At 36.6% G+C, this 26,308-nt stretch overlaps 1 protein-coding gene across 1 annotated transcript in view; it reads left to right on the top strand.

Moving 5' to 3' along the window:
- The window catches only part of Chd9 (chromodomain helicase DNA binding protein 9), a 169,260-nt gene that overhangs the window by 90,054 nt on the left and 52,898 nt on the right, over window positions 1–26,308 (top strand). The window contains exons 6-20 of the mRNA XM_051168827.1: window positions 1,648–1,794; window positions 1,951–2,019; window positions 2,099–2,154; window positions 3,123–3,240; window positions 6,971–7,057; window positions 8,386–8,523; window positions 10,036–10,157; window positions 13,233–13,476; window positions 15,140–15,316; window positions 17,532–17,675; window positions 17,776–18,031; window positions 18,858–19,068; window positions 21,488–21,683; window positions 24,418–24,585; window positions 25,202–25,381. Of these exons, the coding sequence (XP_051024784.1) occupies window positions 1,648–1,794; window positions 1,951–2,019; window positions 2,099–2,154; window positions 3,123–3,240; window positions 6,971–7,057; window positions 8,386–8,523; window positions 10,036–10,157; window positions 13,233–13,476; window positions 15,140–15,316; window positions 17,532–17,675; window positions 17,776–18,031; window positions 18,858–19,068; window positions 21,488–21,683; window positions 24,418–24,585; window positions 25,202–25,381 (2,313 nt within the window). The remainder of the gene's footprint in view (window positions 1–1,647; window positions 1,795–1,950; window positions 2,020–2,098; window positions 2,155–3,122; window positions 3,241–6,970; window positions 7,058–8,385; window positions 8,524–10,035; window positions 10,158–13,232; window positions 13,477–15,139; window positions 15,317–17,531; window positions 17,676–17,775; window positions 18,032–18,857; window positions 19,069–21,487; window positions 21,684–24,417; window positions 24,586–25,201; window positions 25,382–26,308) is intronic.

The following is a 26,308-nucleotide window of genomic DNA, read 5'->3' on the forward strand; positions in this document are numbered from 1 at the left end:
TAAATATTTCATGTATTTTTCAAATTAGTGTGTGAAAAAGGTGGATTTCTTATAGTCTTTTTATTATGCTTATATAATTTAAAAAGTATTACTTAGATGTTAGAAAATGTAAATGTGTGTCTGGGCGTGGCGGCATACACCTTTAATCCCAGCACTCAGGAGGCAGAGGCAGGTGGATCTCTTGAGTTCCAGGGCAGCCAGTGTTACACAGAGAAATCCTGTCTACAACAAACAAACAAATGTAAATGTGTTTATGTCCAACAGAGGAGCTGAGAGTGTTTGCTGAATTGTAGAGTCCTGGCCTAGCATTGGCTCAGGCCCCAGTAGACCCCTTCTTCCATCAATAGAAAGAGTATAAGCAGATGATGATCCATCCTAACAAAAAGGCATGGAATTTGGCTATACATATATTTCCTTTCTTTCTTGTAGTTTGCTCATCTTGTAAGACAAGAAAGACATGCTCTTACAAAGGCCACACCACTACAAACTTGCTACACTAGCAACTGGGTGCCTCATGGCTACACAGATTCAGCTGGTTTTGTTATGGTTATGAAAATAATGAAAAAGCTCCCACATAGATTGTAGAAGCCATAGGTAGAACATATGGACTATTTTGTGGTTCCACTTCTGTGGAATGTCAGGAATACAAATCTGCATAAAAGGAAACTAAACAGGAAAAGCAAGAAGGGTTGGATTCACCCAGTAGACAGCTAGTGCTTAGTAGACTAGTTAGCTGAGACCCCTCCACCCTAAAGGGTTCCTGGAAGTACAAGCAAGTCCTGAAACCAACCTGAACTTTGATTTTTAAAATTTTTTTATTTTAGTGAAAACATCAAAAGTTGTATAACTTTGTTTCGAAAAAGTCTCCTTGAATTATAAACTGTCAAAACAAACATTGGATAAGTAGAGAAGAAGTAAAGCCATATACATTTGGTTCTGGTTTAAAATTAGACTATTAAAAAGACCTGTTACTACAACTATTACCCTTTAAAAGGTTTCAGTTTTTTTTTTTTTTGTCCATTTTTAATGTTAAAGAAACTATTAAAACTAGTGAAACACCTCAGTATTTCATCTAAATTTAATTAAACAGAATCATTTTATATTATTTTTAATCTTAGACATTTTCATATGCTTTAGAAAACTTAATTTTTTTCTGCATTTATGCCCTTAGTAATTATTTAACAAATAACCGTTTGATATAACTTTTAGGTTTGGACAAATGTGTGAAACTATTTTTAGTTTGAAGTGTGTATTGTCTAAGGAATAAATTAATAGCTAAATAAGATAACATTTTTATAATTTTTCTAAAGAAAACTAATCCAGAAATAAAGATATACTAATAGAACACTGCCTTTCCAAGCTGTGAGCTACTTCAAAATAAAACCAGATCTTTTCAGTCTTAATTTACAAAGAAAAATAAACAAAAATGCCACTAAACATTCGTACTTGAAGTTGTGGGACGCGAAGCTTTGGGAAGATTGTGAACTCATCCATGGGCATGCTGCAGCCTTTAATCAGAAAACAAGGAGAGATTAAGTGTTGGAATAGTTTCAAAGTACTTTTTTTCCCTAAGAAATCACCAACATAAATCTCTGCTAAAGATTTAAAAATAATTTATACAAATCAGATCCTTATGGTTCCTTACAGAAAAGAAGATCAAATCGACAAATTAAAAGAAAGAAATATGCAGAAGATGCAGAAGCAAAACAATCTGAAGAAGAGGTGAAAGGCACCATAAAAATGAGAAAGAGCTCAGCTCCTCTGCCCGGTGAACAGCCACTACAGTTATTCGTGGTAAGCTGCAGTGCACACCACCACCAGGAGCTCACAGTCCCTCTGTGCTCTTGGTTTCCTTCTCCAGATTACCACCACACATTCTATATTTGTTGAATGATGATTTTTTTCTTGAGAGCATATTATTTCATCATTTATTTTCCCTCTTTTTCATAGGAAAATCCAAGTGAAGAAGATGCCGCAATTGTAGACAAAATACTATCTGCTAGAATTGTAAAAAAGGAAGTAAGTAATGGTGCATTATACTTTTCACTTTATATTTTGTATCCTGTTTAAATCACAGTTATTAATTTTAATTTTTTAGATATCACCTGGTGTTATGCTTGATATAGAAGAATTTTTTGTGAAATACAAGAATTAGTAAGTATTTGAATTAAAAATTATGAAATGGTGTTTTGTTATATATGAGTTATTTAACTTGTAAGAATATTGATTTACAATTAATGTATTTTCATTTCATCTACATTTTAATGAAAATCTTAAATTATTTTTAATTATGAGATCTTAATCTTTATAAAGTAAAAAGGTTGTATTTGAAACCCTTTTATGCTGTAATGGTGCATGCCTTTTAATCCCATCACTCAGCAGGCGGATCTCTGAATTCAAGGCCAGCCTGGTCTACTGAGTTAGTTGCAGGACAGCCAGGGCTACACAGAGAAACCCTGCTTCTAAAAACCAAAACTAACCAAACAAACACAAAACTTTCATGTTATGATTGAATTCTTGAAATTATATCAAAATGTAAGAGTATTATAAAATGCCATTTTATAAGTTATAGGTACTTAATCCCTTTTCTATTTTGAGCTCTTCAGGTTTTGTTATTTTTATACACAATGGATTTTTAGGTTGCCATGTCAGATGTATACATTGATGATTTGACTTTAAGGTTGTACGTTTTTATCTTATTCATAGGTGAATTATATCAATGTAGTTACCAGCTGTGAGAAAATGTATTCCTTTTGTATAGTCTCCATACTTTGATTAATTCTTTCAAAGAAAATTATGTTGATTTTAATGCATATAGCTTTGATCATGACTAAATCAATATAATAAAAAAGAATAGGTCATATTGCAGAAACAGCTTTTGGTCAGTTTATTATTACTATTTACATATGACAAACTGGCTCCTTGGCTACAATTTCTTTAGCCTTCAGGGATCAAAATGGCTGTTTTAGAATTCTTACAAAATCTATTGAAATGGAATGAAGTGGTTACCTGTGTGCAAAGTCAAAGGTAATATTTTCATATTGGATATTATAATTTAAGATACATATGAAAAGCACAGTTTTATACATAATTCTAATATATTGTTTTTGTAAAACTTTTAGCTCTTATCTCCACTGTGAATGGGCCACAGAACAACAACTTTTGAAAGATAAAAGGATCCAGCAGAAAATCAAACGATTCAAGCTAAGACAAGCACAGAGGGCACATTTTTTGGCAGACGTAAGGAGAAATTTTACCACATTTGGTATTATTTACTGAGATTTAAAGGATGGAGCTAGTAATATAGTTGAGTGGTAGAATACCTGCACAGGACACACAGAACCCAACCCTCAGGCCTAGTCTCAGAGGCACAAAACAAAGCACTGCTTTTTCACAATTCCAGTGTTAGTACTTGATTATAAATGTTATGTACATATAGTATTTTTCTCTTCCCAAAGTAGCTTGAAAACTCCTGAAATGAGAGCCTTAATATATAGACATAGTGGCTCATGTCTTTAATATTAGGAGTCAGGGATAAATAGATTTCTGTGAGTTTGTGGCCAGCCTGGTGTCTATAGCAGTTCCAGGTTAGCCATGGATGCCTAGTGAATGCTTGACTTTTAAAAGATAATTAAAAACACTGATAGCTCACTGGCAGTTAATGCTTATATTTTTTAATTAGCATGTGTTTTGTTGATTAGAGTTGAATGTGGACCTGTTAATATCGAAAGGCAATTTTCAGTGTGTTCTACAAGTAATAGGATTGATAATATAGCAAATAAGTGGGAAGCATCATTTTTAGCACATAAAACATATTCCATATTTATCATTCTAGGCCTTGCTGAGTAGCCGCAAGTCCCTTCTCTAATTCTTATTTCTTTTTATTTTTTGCTATCTCTTTGATATATTTATTTCTGGTCAGGCCTCACTATGTTGCCCCAGCTGGCCTAGAGCTCACCATATAGATTAGGTTAGGAGTAGACCAGGATGGCCTTGAATTTGCTGTGGTCACCCTGGCCCTGTGTGTATTCTGGCTGAACTCATTGTGTAGTCCAGGCTGGCCTAGAATTTAGAGACCCACCTGCCTCTGCCTCCAAAGTGCTGGAAGTAAAGGCAGGTGCCACCACACTCAGTTCATTATTGAAATTTTTTGAAGAGTCTATTTTGTTCTTATCCTTTATTCTTTACTTTAAAAAAAAAAAAAGATGCCACAGGAATGATTGATTTTTCTTTGTCATGATCGTATTACATGATGCATAGTAACTATTTGTTCCATGTTATACCTCGCCAGGAGTGGCTTGACCACTGGTTGACAATGGTACCTGTCAGATTTGTCCTATATAGCCCTGGCTGGCCTGGAGCTTGCTCTGTGGACCCACCAGGCCAAGACCTACCTGCCTTTATCTCTCCCTGCAGTGTTAGCCATCACACCCAGCTTATATCACTCTTTGCAATCGTTAATTAATATTATCTAAAAATCTGGTTGCTCTGAGGACAGGTAACATTGTATAGGTGTTGGGAATTCTTCCTCTTCCTCTAGAATCTGGCCCGTTCAGTCTGGAAATTTCACCAACTGGCAATCTTACAAGTACTTAAATATCATTGAGTTTTTTACAAATATATTTTTTTCTTACCTGACTGAGATATATCATGTTTAAGACCTATGTGATTTTTTTTCTTTTAAGCATTGAAATGTCCTTTTATTATTGAACTACATTTGACAAAGATTACAGGAGTTTAATGTTCACAATTTGATCTTTAGTTATATATAAATATCATGAATCACCTCAAATGGATACATCCGTCACCAAAAATAGTTAACACTTTTTCTTTTTCTCTTTTTAATTCTGAAAACACCATTCTTACATTGGTTTATGTACATTGTTATCAGGTAAATCTCATATCAAGAGTGGTTTGCTGTTAAGTTAAGGCATAGCATAGAGCACACTGCTGAGAGGCAATTGCAGCTAAGCTGGCTGTGGAAAACAGGCTTTCAAAGATGTGTAGCCAGCACAGAGGAAGCTGAGGGTACAGTTATGAAGCTGTGACAAACTGTGGAGTGCGTGGTGTTGTCGGGAGACATTGTGGTACTCTGGAGCAAGAGATGTCAGTTAAAACTGCGCTAAGCTCTAGGAAATGATGCCTGGGTAAAAGGAAGAATTCTGTTTGTTCCTCAACAGTGAGTGTGGCCTCATCCTGAAACAGGAAGAGTCAGTGAACGCTTTCAAGCAAGGGGCCAATATGTGACATTTGAGAAAGATTAGTACTCTGGGGACAGTAAAAAACCATTATTTTAAAAAGTCAAAAGAGAAGTTCAGGGATTCCTTAGAAGGGACTGTAACATTCCACCATTAGGGGCTAGAGAGATGGCTCATCATTGAGAATAGTTGTTGTTCTTGCAGAAGACCAGGTCTGGTTCCTGGAACCTACATTGTTTTACAACTGTCTTTAAGTCCACTTTCTGGGATCTGACTCCCTCTTCTGCTATCTGCTGGCACCAGGCATGCACATAGTATATATACGTATATGCAGGCAAAACACTCAGTCACGCAAGGTAAAGGAAAGGAATCTTTAAAGGATTGACATAAGAAGTGTCCAGTGAGGATGAAAGAGAAGTCTCGATTTGAATTAGGTTTTAAAGGAGAGACTATAGCTAGGTGGTGGTGGCACACACCCTTAATCCCAGCGCTTGGCATGCAGAGGCAGGTGGATCTCTGAGTTTCAGTCAAGCCTGGTCTACAGATTAAATTCCAGGATAGCCAGGGCTATCCAGAGAAACCCTGTCTTGGGGGGAAAAAAAGTAAAAGGGGAGACTGAAGTAAATATATATACTTCAGTGGTAGAGTACATGTACTGCATGTCCAAGGCCCTACGTTTGATATCTAGCCCCACATACACATATACAGAATCTATATAAAACATGACACATCAGCACATGTCAGTACTACCAGTTGTTTCATGAGGATCATGAGTTTGATCTCAGTTTGTTCAATATACCAAAACCTAGTTTTACACATGCATGTATACATGTGTGCTCACCCATACAGATAGAATGTATAAATTGCCAATTTATTGATTTATTTATTTTGGTTTGTTTTATTTATTTTTTGTGCATCAGTGTTTTGCCTCTATGTATGTCTGTATGAGGGTCTCGGATCCCCTGGAACTAGAGTCACGAACAGTTGTGTGTTGCCATGTGGGTGCTGGTAACAGAACCTAGGTCCTCTGAAAGAGCAGCTATCCCCCTATTTTGGTTTTTGAGACAGGATTTCTCTGTATATTCTTGGCTGTCCTGGAACTCTCTCACCAGACCAAGCTGGCCTCAAACTCAGAGATGAACCTACCTCTGCCTCTCAAGTGCTAAGATAAAAGACGTGCACCACCATGCCTGGCTTCAAGTTGCCGATTTATTAGCTATCACAGGGTAAAAGCAAGAAAAGAAACCTAACATCACTTCTCTATTTTCATAAGCTGAGTGCGGAGCAGAGAGAGAGATGGTTCTGTTTTCCAGTTAGAGAGTATAGGAAACTCACAGGTTGAAGAGAAAATGAGTGCAGTTGAGTTTGAAGTAGCCACATACTAGTTGGTGTTCAGCTAGATACGTGCATGTCAAGAAGGGCCCGTGCATAAATGTGTAGAGTATAAAAGGGACAGCTGTAATGTGAGGCAGCATGTGGAGTCATTGGTCTTCATGTTGCAAAGGAAAGATCCAAGGGTGCTTTTATGGCTTTAAACATACCTGCTAGAGTAGGTTACTTACCTCGAATGCATTATTTTTTAGTCCTGTTAGTTTGCTTGTTTTGCTAACAACATGGTACTTAATAACATCCTTTATAGCCTCTGGAAACTAAATTGGAAGAAGTTTGTATATTAGAAATGTAATTGTAGTTAAACCAATGTATTTACTTTTATTTATGTCTTTCCAGTTTTTCATCAGATACCATTAAACTTGCTTCTAAATTTATTTTAGATGGAAGAAGAGCCCTTTAACCCAGACTATGTTGAAGTAGACAGAATATTGGAAGTTTCTTTTTGTGAAGATAAGGATACTGGTGAGGTAATTATTCAGTGTTGCTATTAATTTAATGGTATGGCCTAAATAATGTTTATTATTAAGCTATAATTATTACGGCAGTATTATTTAGCCTGCTTTCTCAATCAATAAAGATACAGGCACCTGTTAAATTTTAGACTAAGTCGTAGTTTACCTGGAGCTTGCCAGATATTATCCACCTAAACTACTTTCCAATATCTCTTATGCTCTATCCCATGTCATCTGTTCTAACAATTCCTATCTGGGCTTCCTCCCATCCATAATCCCAAAATACTTGCTAAGGTTGTTTATCTGGGCCATTTTTTTTTTCATGTGAAACTTCAGAGTTTCTCCTCTGGTCCAGTCTTCTCTTTTTCCCAAGATCCTGTCTGTCCTCAAGCCCACTAACCTTTATCACCTGCCTTCCTCTGGCCCTGCCCAGGTATCAGCTTTCTTTATTAGTCAAACAGGAAGTCAAGGTTAAACAGCAATACTTGGGGTGCCTGACAGTCTGCAGTAAGAATTTCAGGGGGCAAGCAATTAACAAATACAAAGCACTGGACTGTGCTCCAACAATTCAGTAAAACATAGTTTCAAGGGGGCTAGAGTTCAGTTCCCAGTATCCACATGGCAGCTGTGGTTCCCACTGTCTATAACTCTAGTTTCAGGGGATTGAACACCCTCTTCTGGCCCCCGAGGGCACCAGGCACGAATATAGTACACAGACATACCTGTAGGCATAAAATGTACATTAAAATAATTTTCTAAAGTTTCTAACGCCTGGAGATAATAAGGCTGCTCTTTCAGAGGACCCTGGTTTAGTTTCCAGAACCCACAAGGCAGCTCACAACCACCTGTAACTCAAGTTACAGGGAATCCAGTACCGTCTTCTGACTCCCATGGGTACTAGCTGTGCACTTGGAACACATACATACATGCAAGCAATCACTTATATACATACAACTAATTAAGTCTACAAATTTTTTTTCTAAGAAATAACTTAAAATTTTAAAATATTCAAGCCTAGTACACTTGTAAAGAAAAAAAATGTAATACCTGACTCATGTTAGTGTGGGGTAGGCTCAGTTCCAAGCACGTACATGGTGTGCCTCACCACTGCCGAACTAGAGTGTCAGAGCATCTCGCACCGCTTCTCATCCCTGGAGGCAACTGGCATACACAGGAAGCACATAAGTAGATACCCTAATGTACACATAAAGTCTCCTTTAAAATTTGTTACTCTGTTTTCATTGATGGAAGTTAGTGTGAATCTAAGTTATTTTATAAGCATTTCATAATTAAACTATTTACTTCTTTCCAAGTGGCAAAATGAAAAGCAATTTCTTTTTCAGTCTGTTATTTACTACTTGGTAAAATGGTGCTCCTTGCCATATGAAGATAGCACCTGGGAATTAAAGGAAGACGTAGATCTTGCAAAAATTGAAGAGTTTGAACAACTACAAGCTTCAAGGCCTGACACAAGACATTTGGTGAGAGCCGTTCTTAGGTCACCTCCTAAGATATTAGCACTTCATATTAGCAGGTTTAAGGTTGTACAACTGATAACAGTATTCTTTTAAATTGCCACATAATATCCCATGTAACTAATTTACCTCTTCTCCATTGATACCTAATCCTGTTTTGTTTTAATTTGTTTATTTTTGCTATTATAAGTAATGCCTCATTGAATATTAAGTCTTTGTATAGTTTTTAAGAGATTGGAAATATAATTTATTTGAGTAAATGCACACTTAAGATTTTATTAAGTATCTATTTACAAATTCCATTCCCACCAAGATGTGCCAGTTAATAGTTCTCCTTGGCTGGATGGTGATGGCCCACATCTTTAATCCCAGCACTCAGGAGGAAGTAGCAGGGGGATCTCTGAATTTGAATCCAGCCTGGTCTATATAGTGAATTCCAGGACAGCTGAGGCTACACAGAGAAACCCTGTCTTTAAAAACAAACAAAACAGAACACACTGTTCTCCCTATCTCTGAATTTGTTTCCTATTATCTCTTTCAGATCATTTATATAAATGTTACTCTCAGTTCCATATGTAACATTCTTAATTTTCCATTAAATGATGAATTCAAGTCAAGCCTACTTTTTCATTATTTCTCTAAACCAGCTATTACTCATAACTATACAATTCATCTCTCCTATTCATTTATTTCCTTTTAAGAACTTTTTTTGGTATGGATTAATTGGCTCAACTGTGTTATTCTGTATGATAAATGGTGAAGCTGAGGCTGGAATATTGCTTACCTTGCCATTATTGCTAAAGTGCAATCTTACTGAGGAGCCCTACACATTCGTCTCCTGTAGTCCTCTTTCTTCCTCATCCTCTGCTCACACACTTGGTTTATGAAGCAGCTTGGCAGTGCAGCACTATGGAGGAGCCCCTGCTGTCTGTAGGCAACATTCTGTAATCCCTATTTTGACGATATTTGTCTTTTCCTTGTTTGTTGAGCCTATACTACAATGTTGATAATAGTTTTTGTTATAAAAGAACACTTAGTTTTTTCAGATGGCTTTTTTTATGTCTACTAAAATATTTTTTATTTCCTTTTGTTTTCTTGATCTGATTGACTTAAAATTTTAACACTACAAGGCTATTCCTTGTTTTAAAATACCATTGTTGTAATGTATTGCTCTTTTTAAATTTTGTCCATTTAGTGAAAATTCTGCTTAGAAAATTTAAATTTAAATATGTATTCATGAATAATATATTGGTATGTGGTTCCTCTTTGCATAATATCACCTGATATTAGTTAGCATCAGGGCTTCACAGGATGAGTTGCAATGTGAGTCTCACTGTTACAGGTTCTGGAGGAGTCTGAGTAGAATTAACTTGATGTTTAAATAATAGGTAAAATTTCATCATATACTGTGTGCTTTGACATCTAGGTTCTTTTAAAAGCAAGGTTACTTGCAATGAGTAAGTTGTATGGAAGATAAAAATGTGAAATGCATCATTCATTTTATTTTTGTTCACAAAGGATCGGCCTCCCTCTAATATTTGGAAGAAAATAGATCAATCCAGGGACTATAAAAATGGAAATCAACTCAGGGAATATCAACTAGAAGGACTCAACTGGCTTTTGTTCAATTGGTATAACAGGTATGTAATGTACCATAGGAAAAGATATTAGCGTATTCATTTTTTGTATATGCCAAAATATGTTAATTAAAATGGGCATTTGCACTTACCCTTCTGTACTGGCAGTGCCAGGAAGTCTTTAGTATTTATAATGAAGACAACTCAGAAAATAATGTAAATTATAATTTAAATGCCAGTTTTAACATTGCTTCTTTTAACTATGCATCACTCACATATTGATTAATAGCTAAATTTAAAATAACTTTCTTATAGTCTGAAACTATCTACTATGTTTTAGCTTTTCAACATACAATTTATGTCAACAGTTGTATCTGTAGAGAGAGCTGTATGCTAACACCAGTAGAAATTAGATAGAGCTGTAATATTTAATGTAATCTCAAATCACATAGAATGTTAAACAGTTAATTAATTGAACATAAAATTATGAGAATATAGCAATAAATTTCCCTTAGCTAATGTTCATTTTCTAAGTTGCTCAAAATGCTTTATCAAACCTATCTCAAGTAACTAATTGAGGTAAAATGATAATGTCAAGTGAGTTGGAAGATGGTACCTTAAGTGAGAATGAAGTATCTGTATACTGGTATGCATGGATATCAAATGAAATTGCTACTACTAAGATAGCAAAAATTCAATGGTACTTGCTTTGAAAATCTGCTTTTTCCTGTTTTAATTCTCATCATTCTTCTGAGTTGTTACACTTAGTTGTATTGAGTTATGTGGTTTAGTTTGGTGGAGGGTTCTCTTCTCTCATCTATGCTTTATAAATATATCATTGTTTCCATCAAAGGAATCATACAGGTAAAATAATAATACATTTTAAAAACTGTCTTCACTTGTTAGCACCTTTTTTATATTGCCTGGTTTAAACCTTCACCATTTTCCTCTCAGCCCTGACCGTAACTTTGTCCTGGTCACTCTCTTTATATAGCGGTGTGTAACTGCAGGGACAGTGGGCTTCTCAGTCTCAGATCCTGGCCTCCCTTCATGTCTAATCCTTCTAGCTCGGCTCCAGAGTCACACCTCTCTCCTTGTGTGTCACAGCCATGACTCAATCATGCTACCTCAACTCTGGGCTGTCTTGTATAGACTTTAGTCAGCTCTCCTCTTTTATATCCTCAGGCTATGCTGCAAGACTTCTTTGCTTAAGTCTATAAGTAATTTGGGTGTTTATTTTTTAAAATGAAATAGAAAACCAGTAGTCTTTTTGCCTCTGCTTTTCCTTAACTACCTCAAGCTGGCTTTGCAATGCCTGAAAAACTAGAGCTCCCCATTTATTTCCTCATCCCCTGTTTTCTTTTCAATTTGTTACAGCCCAGATTTCTGTTGTGTTTGTTCTTCACTCTGTAGACTATGTTGGTCTAGAACTTACTGTGTACATCAGGCCAGCCTCAAACTCATAATCCCATTGTGTTAGTTTCATCAGGATTACAGGCATGTGGTGCTATATCCAGATTTAGTCTTTGTTTTTGTTGTTTTTCTGAATTTCTTATTTCCAAATTAATGGACTATTTTTAGCCTTCACTCCATATCTCCTGCATTGAATATATACAATTGTCATTTCTTCCTTTTAACTTTCTTCCCATTCTTAATTCCTACACCGTCTGCAGTGTAACTCTCTCCCAGATCTTTCACATCCATGATTATTACTTTCAACGGTTTGCATGTTCCTCCTGTTCTATATTTTAGCTGTTGCTTTTCCCTCCTTGCCCTGGATTTTATCTTTAATTCATTTCTTAGATTCCACAATTCTTTTCCCTTAGCCATCTTAACAACCTACTCGCTCCCTATTCAGACTAGCTAATGTTTTAATGGCTCCATAACTTTATCCCTAAAGCCTTGAATTATGATTCTATATTTTTTGTCTTTACCTTTCTGAATATTTGATTCAACCGATTCATAATCAATCTTACCTTTTATTTTCAATATATCAAACTTGTTCTTTCCCCTATTTCTCATATGGTTAATTATAGCACAATTCATTCACTCACCCAAACTAAATTATGGCTGTTACTTCATACATATAGTTGGTAGACAGGGCCAAGCTGTCATGACTCTGGCATGTTTCCAACTCTAGTCCTTCACACTCTACCATCTTTACCACAGGACTAGAGTAAAGCTCCAATGCAAACTTAATTTTATTGTATTTTTAAAAGACGTTTAGTGCCTGGCTCTAACAGAATGATGTCCACTCTCTTCCATTCATGGGTCTCACTTATCACACTTATCTCTTGCCTTCTCTCTTTCTTGTTGATCATATTAAGCGACTTTTGGTCCCCTAGTTCATAACATTTTTTTTGTATTCTGATCCTTTGCTTTGCCCTTAAAAAATCTTACCAACAACTTTCTTCTAGCCATTTTTTTTAATTTATTTTTTTTCATATCCCTCTGGTCTTCCATAAGAACATTTACTCTATATATTCTTTACTGGCCACATAGCAAAGTCATTTGTAGCATTTATTTTAAGAATTACAGCTGCTTAGATTTTATTCCATACATACTAAATCAGAATGTATAGAGGAAAGATCTAGTTATATGTTTATTTGGTTTTGTGTTGGTCTGTCTGTCTGTCTGTTTTTCAGGCTCTTTAGGCTCTTTTAACACAACACCACAGATGAATGCCAGTGCTAAATTTGTTCTTCTAAAATGGCACATTGCATGACTACTTACTTAGGTATTTGCATGTCTGCTTCTCTAATAGATACAAGTCCTGGAAGGCAAAGAACATGTTCTATTTCTTTTGTATCCCATCTTCTCAACTGTCCTGAGATAATAGAAGATATTCAATAAGTGCCTCCCGAATATTTGACATGCTTTGCTCTTGCCATTTCACTCTTAAAATCAAAAGCTTACTGGGCAATATCTCTTTTTGAAGCTATAAAAATCTCTAGTGTTCCCTTACAGGATTATTATAAAATTGTAATCTTGAACTTAGTCTGCCTATCAGCAACTTTTTGTTTTAATAAATGCAAGTATTTTAATTTGATCTTTGCTTCTTTTTGTACATTTATCTTTAAAAATAATAGTACTCAGAAAAGCCCAAGTATGCATAGATAACATATTTATTTATTTCAGACGAAACTGCATTTTAGCAGATGAAATGGGTCTTGGTAAAACTATTCAGTCAATTACATTCCTCTACGAAATACTTCTGACTGGTATAAGAGGACCTTTCCTGATCATCGCACCGCTTTCTACCATTGCAAACTGGGAAAGAGAATTCCGCACATGGACTGATATTAATGTTGTGGTTTATCACGGGAGCCTGATTAGCAGACAGATGATTCAGCAATATGAGATGTACTTCAGGGATTCACAGGTGTGCTACTACTAATTTTGTTTATTTTTCTTAAAAAGAACATGGCTGAATAAGATAGTGTTATTTGTCAACAATTTACAATTTGATATGGATTTTAAATGCAAATTTAACTCTTATGTTAAGCTCAATTAGTATTATATTGTGATAGATTTAGTAGCTAAGAAGCAATGACTAAAGCCAGTTTAATTTTCTAGTTCACTGTAGCACAGTATATTGATTCATACAAATGCATAAATTGATTGTAGTCTATATTTTTTAACCAGAATAATTTATTTTTATTTTTCTAACTCCTTTTAAATTATACATTATTTCTTGATAAGACTCTCTGATCGCCCTGCTGTAAAATAAAGTTTGAATCTTCCCCATGTCTCATTCCACACCTGTAACTTAAGTGACCTGTTTCCACTACCTTCAAGATGTATCAGACCTGGCCACTTCTGACAAACTCTTTTAATGGTTCTTATGACCCTGTTCTTAGTATCTTTAGACTGTTTCACTTCGGCAGCCACAGAGTCTCAGATGCTATCAAATCCCCTTACTAGCTTCTTCTAAGACTTTACTGTCAGTTTCCAGATTTGTAGGTCTTTACCTGTGTGTCACCTCTCAGTAATACTCTACCAGCCATCATTTGTAAGCCTGTGATGATCGTACTTTTATTCCTAGCCTTGCTCTGTGTCTCAGTGCTTACTGCCTTTCTTACCAGTCATGTCCTGTATTAAGAGCAGTAACATGGAGGTTCCACTAGGATAACACTTTAGTTTGTTTTACTTCCATTTGTATCTCTAGCAACTAGAACAAGACTAGTACACAGATACTCAATAAGTTTTCCTAGAATAAATTGTTTATGTGCCTGTTATGATACTCATTTGTTTGCTTTTGTAAATGTGAATTCATAGTTGTAAACACCAAACATTAGTACTGAAATAATCTTGGCCAGATTTTATAATGAACATTTAAATAGTTGGCTTAATTTCCCCTCACCCCTTCTTACCCATGAGACAGTCTTACTATGTGTCCCTGAATGGTCTGGAACTCATTATGTAGACCAGGATGGCTTCCAACCCACAGACGTCTGCCTGCCTCTACCTTCTCTATCCTGGGGTTAAAAATATATGCCACCATACCTGGCCTCAGTTTTTTTTCTTGAGACATTTTACTAGGATGTACTTACTTATTTAAATAATACACATGTGTAGGCATGCTGTGTGTGTATGTATGTATGTGTGTACATGGCATGTAAAAGCTGGAGAGCAATCTTGGGTTTTATCCTCAGGAACTCCATCCACCTTTGAAGATATAGTTTCTTTCTTTGTCCTGGAACTCATTCCACCTGACTTCCCCTGCCTGGTGAAACCATACTGAGCTGGCTTGTGTGTTAGGAAATGTAGGTGTTAGGAAAAGAACTGAGGTCCTTAAGCTTATAGAGCAAGCCCTTTGCTAACTGAGCTGTCCTCCCAGCCCCATAGGGATGTTCTTTTGGTAGTGTTATTGAACAGCTCTCTAATATATTTCTAATAATGAAACTTTTTTTAAATGTCTGCATTTGTAAACATGTCAATGAAAATGGTTTATAAAAAGTGTTATTAATGCACTTTATGCCATTTAATAAATAAAAACTGAGATTAAGACATTCTACCAGTGTATTGTATTTGGTCATTTCTAGGGGCGCATCATTCGAGGAGCTTACCGATTCCAAGCCATCATCACTACCTTTGAAATGATTCTTGGGGGCTGTGGAGAACTTAATGCAATTGAATGGCGATGCGTCATTATTGATGAAGCACACAGGCTAAAAAATAAAAACTGTAAACTCCTGGAGGGTCTGAAACTCATGAACCTGGTGAGTAACATAAAGAATCATTTTGACTTAGTTTCCTAACTAGATAGTAAAGGACCATGGAAATTCAGAACTAGTGCTAGAACATTGTTTTACATTTTTATTGAATTTGTATTTTTAGTCCTGTCTTGCTAATTGAGATATTTTGTTTACATAGCCTTAATTAGCATATGTTATAAAGCCATACCAGTTTCTAAAATCACATTTAATTATTTATTAAATTAAAAGAAGAGGGCCTGGAAAGATGGGTCAACAATTGAGAGCAATTGTTGCCCTTGCCAGGGACCTGGGTTTAATTAACAGCATCTCCATGGGCTCACAACCATCAACAACTCTAGTTCTGTGGCATCCTCCATTCTGTTCTAGCCTCTGCGGCATAGGCCTACACTTGTTACACACATCAGGCAACACACACACACACACACACACACACACACACACACACACACACACACATACAAAAAAAAGAAGAAACCTGTAGGTGTGTACCACTGAAAAGAAAATAAGACCACAAAATTTCAATCCTTAAATTCCTTCCTTGAAAGCCATTTCTTGTTCTATATCAAGGAAACTTCTCTTTGCAACAGATGGAGACCAGTACAGAAAACCACAACCAATGAAAATGCAGAGTAGTGGAGCCCCAACAGAGAGAGATACCTCTACAATAGAACTCCTGAATCTGAGGCTCAGGGATCAGTGTGGAAGAGGGGTTGGAAAAATTGTAAAAGCCAGTAGAACAGGAGTTTGCTGTAAGATTGTATCCCCTAGGAATACCAAGCTACACCCGTAAAGCCATACCACCATGACTGCCTAAACATGAGCTGAACGAGGACAACAGCAATAGACATGCTAAAGTGGATGGGGAAGGACCCCAGGCCTTAGCTTTGCACAAGGAATGCAGGTCTAAGGATGCTGAGAGCGGGAGAAATACTTTTCCCAGCAAAGAGCACACCGGTTGGTTTTCCAATACTAAAGAGTCAGACCTGAAAACCTGCATACAAGTAACATTATAAAGAATGAACAAGTTATACTTATTATAATGAGAAGAGAGGCCATGAATTTGAAAAAGAGCATGGAGGGGCATATGGGAGGGTTTTTGAGAGAGGAAAGGGAATGGGGAAATGGTGTAATTATTAGTCAATCTCAAAAATAAAAGAAATAACTTAAAACTTCTCACATTATTGATGATAGAAAACCCAAGCCTGTTTTTCTCTGAGACACATGTAGAGTCAGAGGGCAACCTGGGGGAGTTAGTTCTCTCCTTCCACCATGTGGATGGATTCTGGGGATCAAACTCAGGTTGCCCAGCTTGGCTGCAAACGCCCTCACCCCCTGAGCAATTTTACCAACCAAAAATCCAACTCCATATGTTCATAGTGTTTGCCCTAATTAATAATAGAGGTTCTTAAGATCATATTATTATTTGCATGTTTGTTTCTTTTGAATGTATATATTGGCAACATTTATTTTTACTTACTGTCACATAATTAGTGCATGAATACTTGAGCAAGTCAGCAGAACTGCATACAATAAAAACTAAAGTTCCCTCTTTTTGCCATTATGTATATCGATACCCAGTTCAATTCCTCACTCCCGTATTCACATTTATTTGTCTGTCTTTTCAGACCAATTCTTATTTTATAGATAGGTAGATATAGATATGAAGGTATACTGGAAACTTAAAATTATCAACTGAATTTGTAATAATTATGTTATTAAAATATTCTTACTTTCTCTTAAATATTGATGGAGTTCCATAACCAAAGCATAATCGAACCAGCCATTTACTTATTTGGATTAAAACCTCAGTGATTCAACACTTTACTTTTCTGTGAATAGCTGAATATCAATATCTAAATTTCAAAACTGAACTTCCCTGAAGCACAAATTCTCACATTGATAATTGCATTCAAGGAGACAGTCTTTTTGTTCTTAACAACACCAAAAATATGGTTCTTTAACTGTTAGAGCTTTTGCAGGCATGCATAGTCAACAATAACATAGAAAATGCTACGTTGCAAGATCTATAGAGATGTTTTGTTTTTAACTGGCTGGCTAGGACACTGCTAGGTATTGTGTTGCATTTGACTTGCTCTCTGAATGGTATGGTCAGAGACTCCGTGCTTGTCATGCAGTGAGCATGGGATAACCAACCTATAGACGCTTCCGTTTAGTTTCAGCACTAAAGTGTTTACGTGGTTGTTCTCGTTTTCTGTAGGAACACAAGGTGCTCTTGACTGGGACTCCTCTCCAAAACACAGTTGAAGAACTGTTCAGCCTTCTTCACTTTCTTGAACCCTTAAGGTTTCCTTCTGAATCCACATTTATGCAAGAATTTGGAGATCTGAAAACGGAGGAACAGGTGTCTGTTGGTTGTTTGTAAATAAGCACATCCGATCTCTTGTTATAATTACTTTCTATGATAATTGAATGTGTACATATTTCTATCATGCTTTATTCAGGTACAAAAACTTCAGGCTATCCTTAAACCAATGATGCTGAGACGATTAAAAGAAGATGTGGAAAAGAAGTTGGCACCTAAGGAAGAGACCATTATTGAAGTAGAGCTTACCAACATTCAGAAGAAATACTATAGGGCTATTTTAGAGAAGAACTTCTCATTTTTATCCAAAGGAGCCGGACAAACTAACGTGCCTAACCTCGTCAACACCATGATGGAGCTCAGGAAATGCTGTAATCACCCATATCTTATCAAAGGTAGCTAAAATAATTGCAATAGTCATCTTCCTTTCCAGGAAAATAGTAATCAATAAATTAGCAAAGCACCACTGTTTACAGCGATCTCAATGTTATTATTTTTTTATGCTGTTCGGAGGGCTTACCTACAAGCATCTGAGCGTCAGAGGCAGTATGACCTAATATGGCTTCCTTTTTGATTTTTCCTGCTTCCTTACTTTAATGGCTAACAGTCACATCTAGATCAATTATAGTCACCCTTTGGTTATGACCAAAATTAACGTTCTTAAAAATATTAACCATTTGTTTAAAAAATATATGCATGTTTAAAGGCATACATATTTGTTTCTTTGGGTTAGAAATGCAGTTATTTTATTTTATTGGTTTTGTCGGCTTTTCTTGTTTGTTTCCTTTGGTTTTGGGGTGGTTCGGAATGGGTTAGGAGAACACAGTAAGGCCTTCCTGTGTAGTGCAGTCTTCCTGATTCAGCATTCCATGAACCGCCGCTGTGCCCTGCAGCCTGTAGCTTTGTTCATTCTTTCCCAGTAACACTCACTTACTATTTAGCAAACAAAACTCTGTATAAAGACTTTAAAGACTCTTAAGACATTGTCTGTATCTTCAATGAAAATAAGTGTCACGTTGGCAGATGGTTAGACACAAAGTTAAATAATTCTAATAAAAGCAATATCATTGCCACTAGAAAGTTGTGTATCACACAAATAAAGAGGAGCACCAATTCTGATTTAAACTACAACAGGTGGAAGTTGCCTGAATTTTTTCATTGTTTTTATCATGTCTTTTTTTTTTTTTTTTTTTTTTTTTTTTTTTTTTTTTTTTTTGATAGGTGCTGAGGAGAAAATACTTGGAGAATTTAGAGATACATACAGTCCATCTGCACCTGATTTTCATCTGCAAGCAATGATCCAGTCTGCTGGTAAATTGGTCCTCATTGATAAGTTACTTCCTAAGATGAAAGCAGGAGGTCACAAAGTGCTCATCTTCTCTCAGATGGTGCGCTGCCTTGACATTCTGGAAGACTATCTTATCCATAAAAGGTACAAAAGCGCACTGTGTGTTTTATCTACTTCATAAACTTTGGTGTGATATTTCTATTTCTGCTTTATTTCATTGTGTATAATCAGAACTTATAATTTGTTGCTCTTATATGCTCTGTAAAATTTGCTTATATTTAATCTTTTCAGGTTTGTTTAATATGGGCTTGTTATTCTGTTTCCGTCTTTTGTTCATAAGAATAAAACAGTATTGACATAAGTATTTATATAAATAAACAGAGCATATATAGAATGTTTTATGAGAATATTAGACTCAATTTCATATCAACATATTGTAAAGGGAAATGAGAAATTTCAGCTGCTGATTTTTTCTTTGTTTTTGTTCTTCGTTTGTTTGTTTTGCTTTGCTTTTTGAGATAGGGTTTCTGCGTGTAGCGCTGGCTGTCCTGGAATTCAGTCTGTAAACTAGGCTGGCCTTGAACTCAGAGATATGCCTGCCTCTGCCTTCTTAGTTGCTTGTATTAAAGGCGTGCATCACTGCCACCATCACCTGCCTTCAACTATCTTCAACAGGAAAAATTTTGATCACTCTACCTAAGTAGAAGTTTATGTCAGTTCATATTATATGATTATGTAGCTCATTTTTATTGCTAGCTACTTTGTGCAGTATGTGCAGTGTGTATGTGTGTGCATGGGGGCATACCTGGAACTTACCAGTTGTCTGAATGGCTGGCCTGTCTCCTCCTCCCAGCCCTGGTCACAGGCCACTGTTCCTGGATATCACTTTTACATTCACACCTGAGATGAGTACTCAGGTTCTCACCTATGCATAATAAGCACTTTTCCAACTGAAAAAATCTTCTAAGCTCCATTGGCACTTTCTTTTCTCCTTTGCAGTACTGTGGTTTGAACCTGAGACCTTGGTTTTCTGAGCAGTGTTTCCATTTATATGAGCTTATACTAAAATGTGTATTGCTCTCAATTTTATGCCATATAAGATCATTGCATCACAATATTGCCTTTAAAAATTCCTAGCTGGGCCTGGTGGCACTTGCCTTTAATCCCAGCACTCGGGAGGCAGAGGCAGGTGGATCTCTGAGTTCAAGACCAATCTGGTCTACAAAGTGAGTCCAGGACTGCCAAGGCTACGCAGAGACATGCTGTCTTGAAAAAACAAAAAAATAAAAATAAAAATAAATAAAAATTCCTACATTTTCTTGTTTTGAATACTTATTTATTATTCATTTGTATACATCTGTGTCTATGTGAATTTATGTGCACCACATGTGTGCAGGTGCCCTGGGAGGCCAAAGGGAGGCAGATACCCTGGCACTGGAACTTGAGGCAGTTGTGAGCCACCTGACATGGGTGTGGGTGCTGAGAATTGAACCTGGGTCTTCTCAAAGAGCAGTAATAGTGCTTATGAGGAAATAAATCTTTGTGAACAGATTTCAGATGATGACTTTCATAGAAAATTCTCAAGACTTTGTTGTTTTTGTTGTTGTTATTTCAAGACAGGGCTTTTATGAGGAGATAAATTTGTGTAGCCGTGGCTATCCTGGACTCACTTTGTAGATCAGGCTGTCCATGAACTCAGAGATACACCTGGGGTTTTTTGATTTTGTTATTTTTTAAATTATGAGTAACATTAGAAACTATGCTATTTTGTAGCAAAATACTAGGAAATATGTAGAAAAAGCCATCGGAATTATGACAAATAAATAACACTTAAATCCCTGTGATAATTTGTAAAATAATATATATATGTGATGTCTTGCAATTAAAAAATTGAATGTGGACTAGATTGTGGTGGTACATGCTTTTAACCCTAGTACTGGGAGGTAGAGGCAGAGACAGACAGATCTCTGTGAGTTAGAGGCCATTCTGTTCTATAGAGAGAGTTCCAGGGTAACCAGAGCTACACTGAGATACCTGTCTCAAACAAACAAAAGTAAACAAACAAAAAAAATTTAATATTAAATGGGAAAGAATAAAAGATGTTAAAGGTTATTGCTTTGTATAATGACTGTAAAGACTTGCACAGTATTTTAGCTTTTCTCCACAGACACTGCTGCATTAGTTGAGAGCATGTCATAGGGGGACATTAACAGCTTCTTGTGTAATCCTGTCAGCGTTATTATTAAGATGACATCAGCAGCATAAGTTTGTTTGTTTGTTTTTGAGTTTTTTGTTTTTGTTCCATCACTGAGCAACATTACCCAGATTCAAAAATGGGATTTTAGCAAGAGTATTATATAAGATGTGCATCTAGGAATGCAGGTATTTGTATCTTTATGTTACCTTGTGTTGCAAATGTAGAAAATATTTGTGATGTTGTTGCTTTTCAATTTTATAGCAGACACCGTGCACTATAGAGAAGCTGACTTTGCCACTGATTTGCTGACTGTTCTTTATTTTCTCTATATTCAATTTTTAAACTTACTGCTTTTCATTTAAATAGGTATTTGTATGAGCGGATTGATGGTAGAGTCAGAGGAAATCTTCGACAAGCAGCTATAGATCGATTTAGTAAACCGGATTCAGATCGGTTCGTTTTTCTCTTGTGTACCCGAGCTGGTGGTCTGGGCATCAACTTAACTGCAGCTGATACATGCATAATTTTTGATTCTGATTGGAATCCTCAAAATGACCTCCAGGTAATAAATTTTTGGCTAAAAGGAATGTAAAGTTTTTTAAATTCATGCTACTGGTTTTTTGTTTTGTTGGTAATTCTCATCTTTTATTTTTATACAGATTGACATATATTTCTCTAAGGAACACCTGTGCATAGTGAAATTATTTTAATTATCATTTAATGATAATAAGATTTATAGTAAAGCATGTTTTGTAGTATTTCTTACTAAGTTATGAAAACATGTAAATAATTGGATACAGTATTTTTCTTTAAAATATGCAGCTAGGCCAGGCATGATTGTACATGCTTTTTAATCCCAGCACTCCTGAGGCCAAAGCAGGCAGATCTCTGAATTTGAGGCTGTCTTTATCTGTATAGCCAGCTCCAGGATAGCCAAGGGTCTATATAGTGAGACTTTGCCTCAAAACAAAACAAAACACCAAGTATAGTAAAATATTACATCATGGAAAAGTGAAATGTGAAGCCTGGTCACCTAGTTCAGTGGAAGAATGATCCCCTATAAAAGGTGATATCCTAGGCTTGAGTTCCATCTCTGCCTCCCCAAAGAGATCATATAAACTTCAGAGACTTAAGCTGTACCTTAATTATATCTTACTCATAATAAAATTAAAATTTCAGGATTTACATGTTTGTCCTAATGTAATCTAAGCATCACATAGGATATCTAAAATTGGCTTGAAGTTGAGACTCTGCCTTAGCCTCATTGAGTAATTGAGTAATTAGGGCTCCAGGACTGCATCCACACACTCTGCATTTATAACCAGCTATGCCCTGGAGATGAGCAGAATCGGTTAAAGCTTAGGAGAAAGACAATACATTCTGTAGACTCCTTGAAATAAGGATAGCAGGAACTCAGTATGTATGTGTGTACACACACACACACACACACACACACACACACACACACACAGCTTCATAACCTCCTGTCTCCACTTCTTACAACATAATGAGATTAGTTTATCATTAAAGAGAAGGTGGTGCGTTAGTCACCTGAGGCTCCAGTCACCTCAGTCCCCAGTTCAGGGTTACCCACTGTCAACCTAAATATACTGCAAAGACTTTCATCATGCACTACAGAAAAATTTGGAAATTTTTGGGTTAGACTAAAGTATTTAAAGATAGACTCACTGTCAACTAAACATTCTATTTGTAGGTTTTGTATTAATTTTTAAAATTACAGGTTGAAGATTCTTTATTTACATTTTTGGCGGCCAGAAGTGTTCTAAGTTTCAAATATTTTATATTTGTAAAATTTACAAAATTTTGGGATCTAAGTATAAATATTTAATTATTTCTATTTCAAGTACACCCTATAACACAACTCGAAGTTATTTTACAAAGCATGAAAGTTTGAGTTTTGACTAGCCTGTTACACCAGGGCAAGTATAGAGGTTCCCATTTACTGTCGTATTTATAGCCAGAAGTTTTCAGTTTTTAAATTTTATCATTATTTTTTAATTTATTGTCATTATTCTTAAATCTTTTTATTTTAGTTTGAGTAACTTTGTATCCCTGGTTGGCCTGGACCTCACTATATAGTCTAAGCTAGCCTTAAGTTCACAGAGGTCTGCCTGCCTCTACTTCCCAGGTACTGGGATCAAAGGCATATGGTACCACACCCACCACAATTTCTTGTTTATTTTGATTAATTAATTGATTGATTGATTGATTGGTTGGTTGATTTTTTTTTTTTTTTTTTTGGCAGCAGTGGAGTTGGGGTAAGGCTGAAGGGTCCTCAGGTTGTGGTTAGGCTGACCTATAATTCAACTCTTTAGCCCAGACAGACCTCAAACCCAAAGTGCTTCTCCTACCCCAGCCTCCCAAATGCAGAGATTATAGACATGAACTACCACACTCACTAGGAATTTGCATTTCTAATAAGGGTTGCCAAATCATATCCCCATTAAAATACAATAATTTATGCCTGCAAGATGACTCAGTAGATAGACACTTGCTGCCAAGCTTAGCGGCCTGAGTTTAATCCTCAGGACCTACACAGTAAGCGAGAACTAACTCCCAAAAGTTGTCCTGTGACCTCTATACTTGATCATTGGCACACACTTGCCCACATACATACAAACAGATAAATAAATACATTGACTAATTTTACGTAATTCAAAAACATAATGACCCCGAGACTCCCAGCCAAACATTGGACAATACATAGGGAGTCTTATGGAAGAGTGAGGGCAAGGACAGTAGGGCTTGGAGGGGACAGAAACCAACAGAGCCAACTAACCAGAGCCCCGATGTAGCCAATGGGCAGCTCAGACTTCATGTAGGTCCTCTAGTAAGGGGAGCGGGGGCTGTCTCTGACATGGACTCATAACTCTGCTTTTTGACCACTTCCCCTTGCCAGGCCACAGGGGAAGAGGACACGCTCAGTCCTGATGTGACTTGACGAGCTAGAGTGGATGAGAAGGAGGACTCCCCTTTCTGTGGACAGAGGAGAGAGAGTGGGGAAGAGGGACAGAGAGGGAGCTGGGAGGAGAGGAGGGATGGAGCTATGACCAGAATATGAAGTGAACTAACGAAAGAAAGAAAGAAAGAAATCTCCCAAAACAAAATTAAACAAAACACATCCTTAATGAATTTATAACTACAATCTTAAAACCCAATTTACTGCTAATTGTTCCTTATCATATAAGAAATTCTCATGCTTTCCTGTTCTATATATAGTTTACTATCACATATATCTTGTGAAGTGTAATCTGTAACTTTTCCTTTTTTTGTAGGCCCAAGCTCGCTGCCATAGAATTGGTCAAAACAAAGCAGTTAAAGTCTACAGATTAGTAACTCGTAACTCCTATGAGCGGGAGATGTTTGACCGAGCCAGCCTGAAGCTGGGCCTAGATAAAGCTGTTTTACAGAGCATGAGCGGAAGAGACAGTAATGTCAGTGGTGTATGTATAGTTTTTTACTTGGGCTTTTGTGTTACTTTTACTTGGTTTTACCTCCAGGACCATAGCATTCATATTATTTTGTGCAAAGGGCGTTTCAGAATGGAGAAATACTGGATACTTTAGTCCCTGGTGTGCTGTACATGTAGCTTCAGAACTGCAGAACCTTAGGAACCTTCCAAGTCAGAGACATTCTACCATCTCCTGTGGACATCTGCATCATGGCTTAACATACTGGCGTACCCGGGAGCTTTTCAGCTATTAAACAGTACCAACTTCTAGCATTGGCTTTCTCTTGTAAATTATTGGCTGTGGCTTGTTTGTTGTTGTTGTAGGGTTTTGTTGTTGTTTTTGTTTTTTTGGCCTTAGGTATTTTGCTTAACATTAATCATAGTACTAAACTTAGTTATTGGTTTAGTTTTAGTTAAGTGGTGATTCGTGTTTTTAAAACAACAAAAATCAGTCAATTACTTCAATATATTATTTCAGTGAATTCTTTCTCACATGTGGCCCAAGCCCAAAATAAGACATTGCATGTTTTTAGCATTCTATAGGGGTAGTTCCCATATTTTGTGATATTTAAAGTAATATAACATCTAAAAATTACTTTTCTATTTAGATCCAGCAGCTTTCCAAAAAGGAAATAGAAGATCTGCTTCGAAGAGGTGCATATGGAGCCATCATGGAGGAGGAAGATGAAGGCTCTAAGTTCTGTGAAGAGGATATCGACCAGATTTTACTCCGTCGTACAAAAACTATTACAATTGAATCAGAAGGCCGTGGGTCAACATTTGCTAAGGTACCTCACAGTGAGGGTCTCTCTAGAGCAATGGTCCTCTCCCTGTGGGTTGCAGCCGCACACAGAGCTCACATATCAGATATTTACATTGCAATTTATAACAGTACCACAATTACAATTATGACAGCAATGAAATAATTTTATGGTTGGTGTCACCACAGCCTGAGGAACTGTATTAAAAGGTCACAGCATTGAAAAGGTTGAGAACTGCTACTTTAGTGTTACAGAACTTACAGAATGAGTCTCTATAGCAAGAAGATTTATTAGAATAACTTTTAGGCTGTGGTCCAGCTAATCCAACAGCAGCCAAGAATCCAAGAGTTGTTCAGTCCATGACACAGGACGTCTCACGTGGCCTTCAGTAACACCGGAACCCTAGAGAAGTAGGCTGCAGTGCCAGTGACGGAATGGGCTTGGAAAGAAGGGTGAAAGGAAATGGGCAGAGAGACTTTCTTCTTCCATGTCCTTTATAAAGGCTTCCAGCAAAATGTATGGTCCAGATTAAAAATGAATCTTACACCTCAAAGACCCAGATTAGAAGTGGGTATTCCAACCTTAAATGATTTAATTTAAAAAAAAAAAAAAACAAAAAAAACAAAAAACCCTCCCATGTGTTTCCAGCCAGCCATTTTGGGTTTTTATTAACTGAAGATGTAGTTAAGTTGACAACCAGAACAGCCGTCACAGGTCCTAATTTATAAATGTGGGAGTGGTGTTTACATCTTGCTTTCCAAAAATATTAGTATCTTTTGTTTCCTTTTTATCTTTGAACATACTAAATTAACTCCAATAACCACTTGCGAGTTTTTGTTTTGCTTTGCTTTGTTCTGAGAGAGGCTGTCCTGTAGCCCAGGCTGGCTTCAAACTTAGCCAAGGATACCACTGAGCAGCTGAATGTGCTGCTTTGCCTCATAGAGTGCTGTGATC

This window comes from Acomys russatus, chromosome 26 (genome assembly GCF_903995435.1).
Source record: "Acomys russatus chromosome 26, mAcoRus1.1, whole genome shotgun sequence".
In the NCBI taxonomy this organism is placed as follows: Eukaryota; Metazoa; Chordata; class Mammalia; order Rodentia; family Muridae; genus Acomys; species Acomys russatus.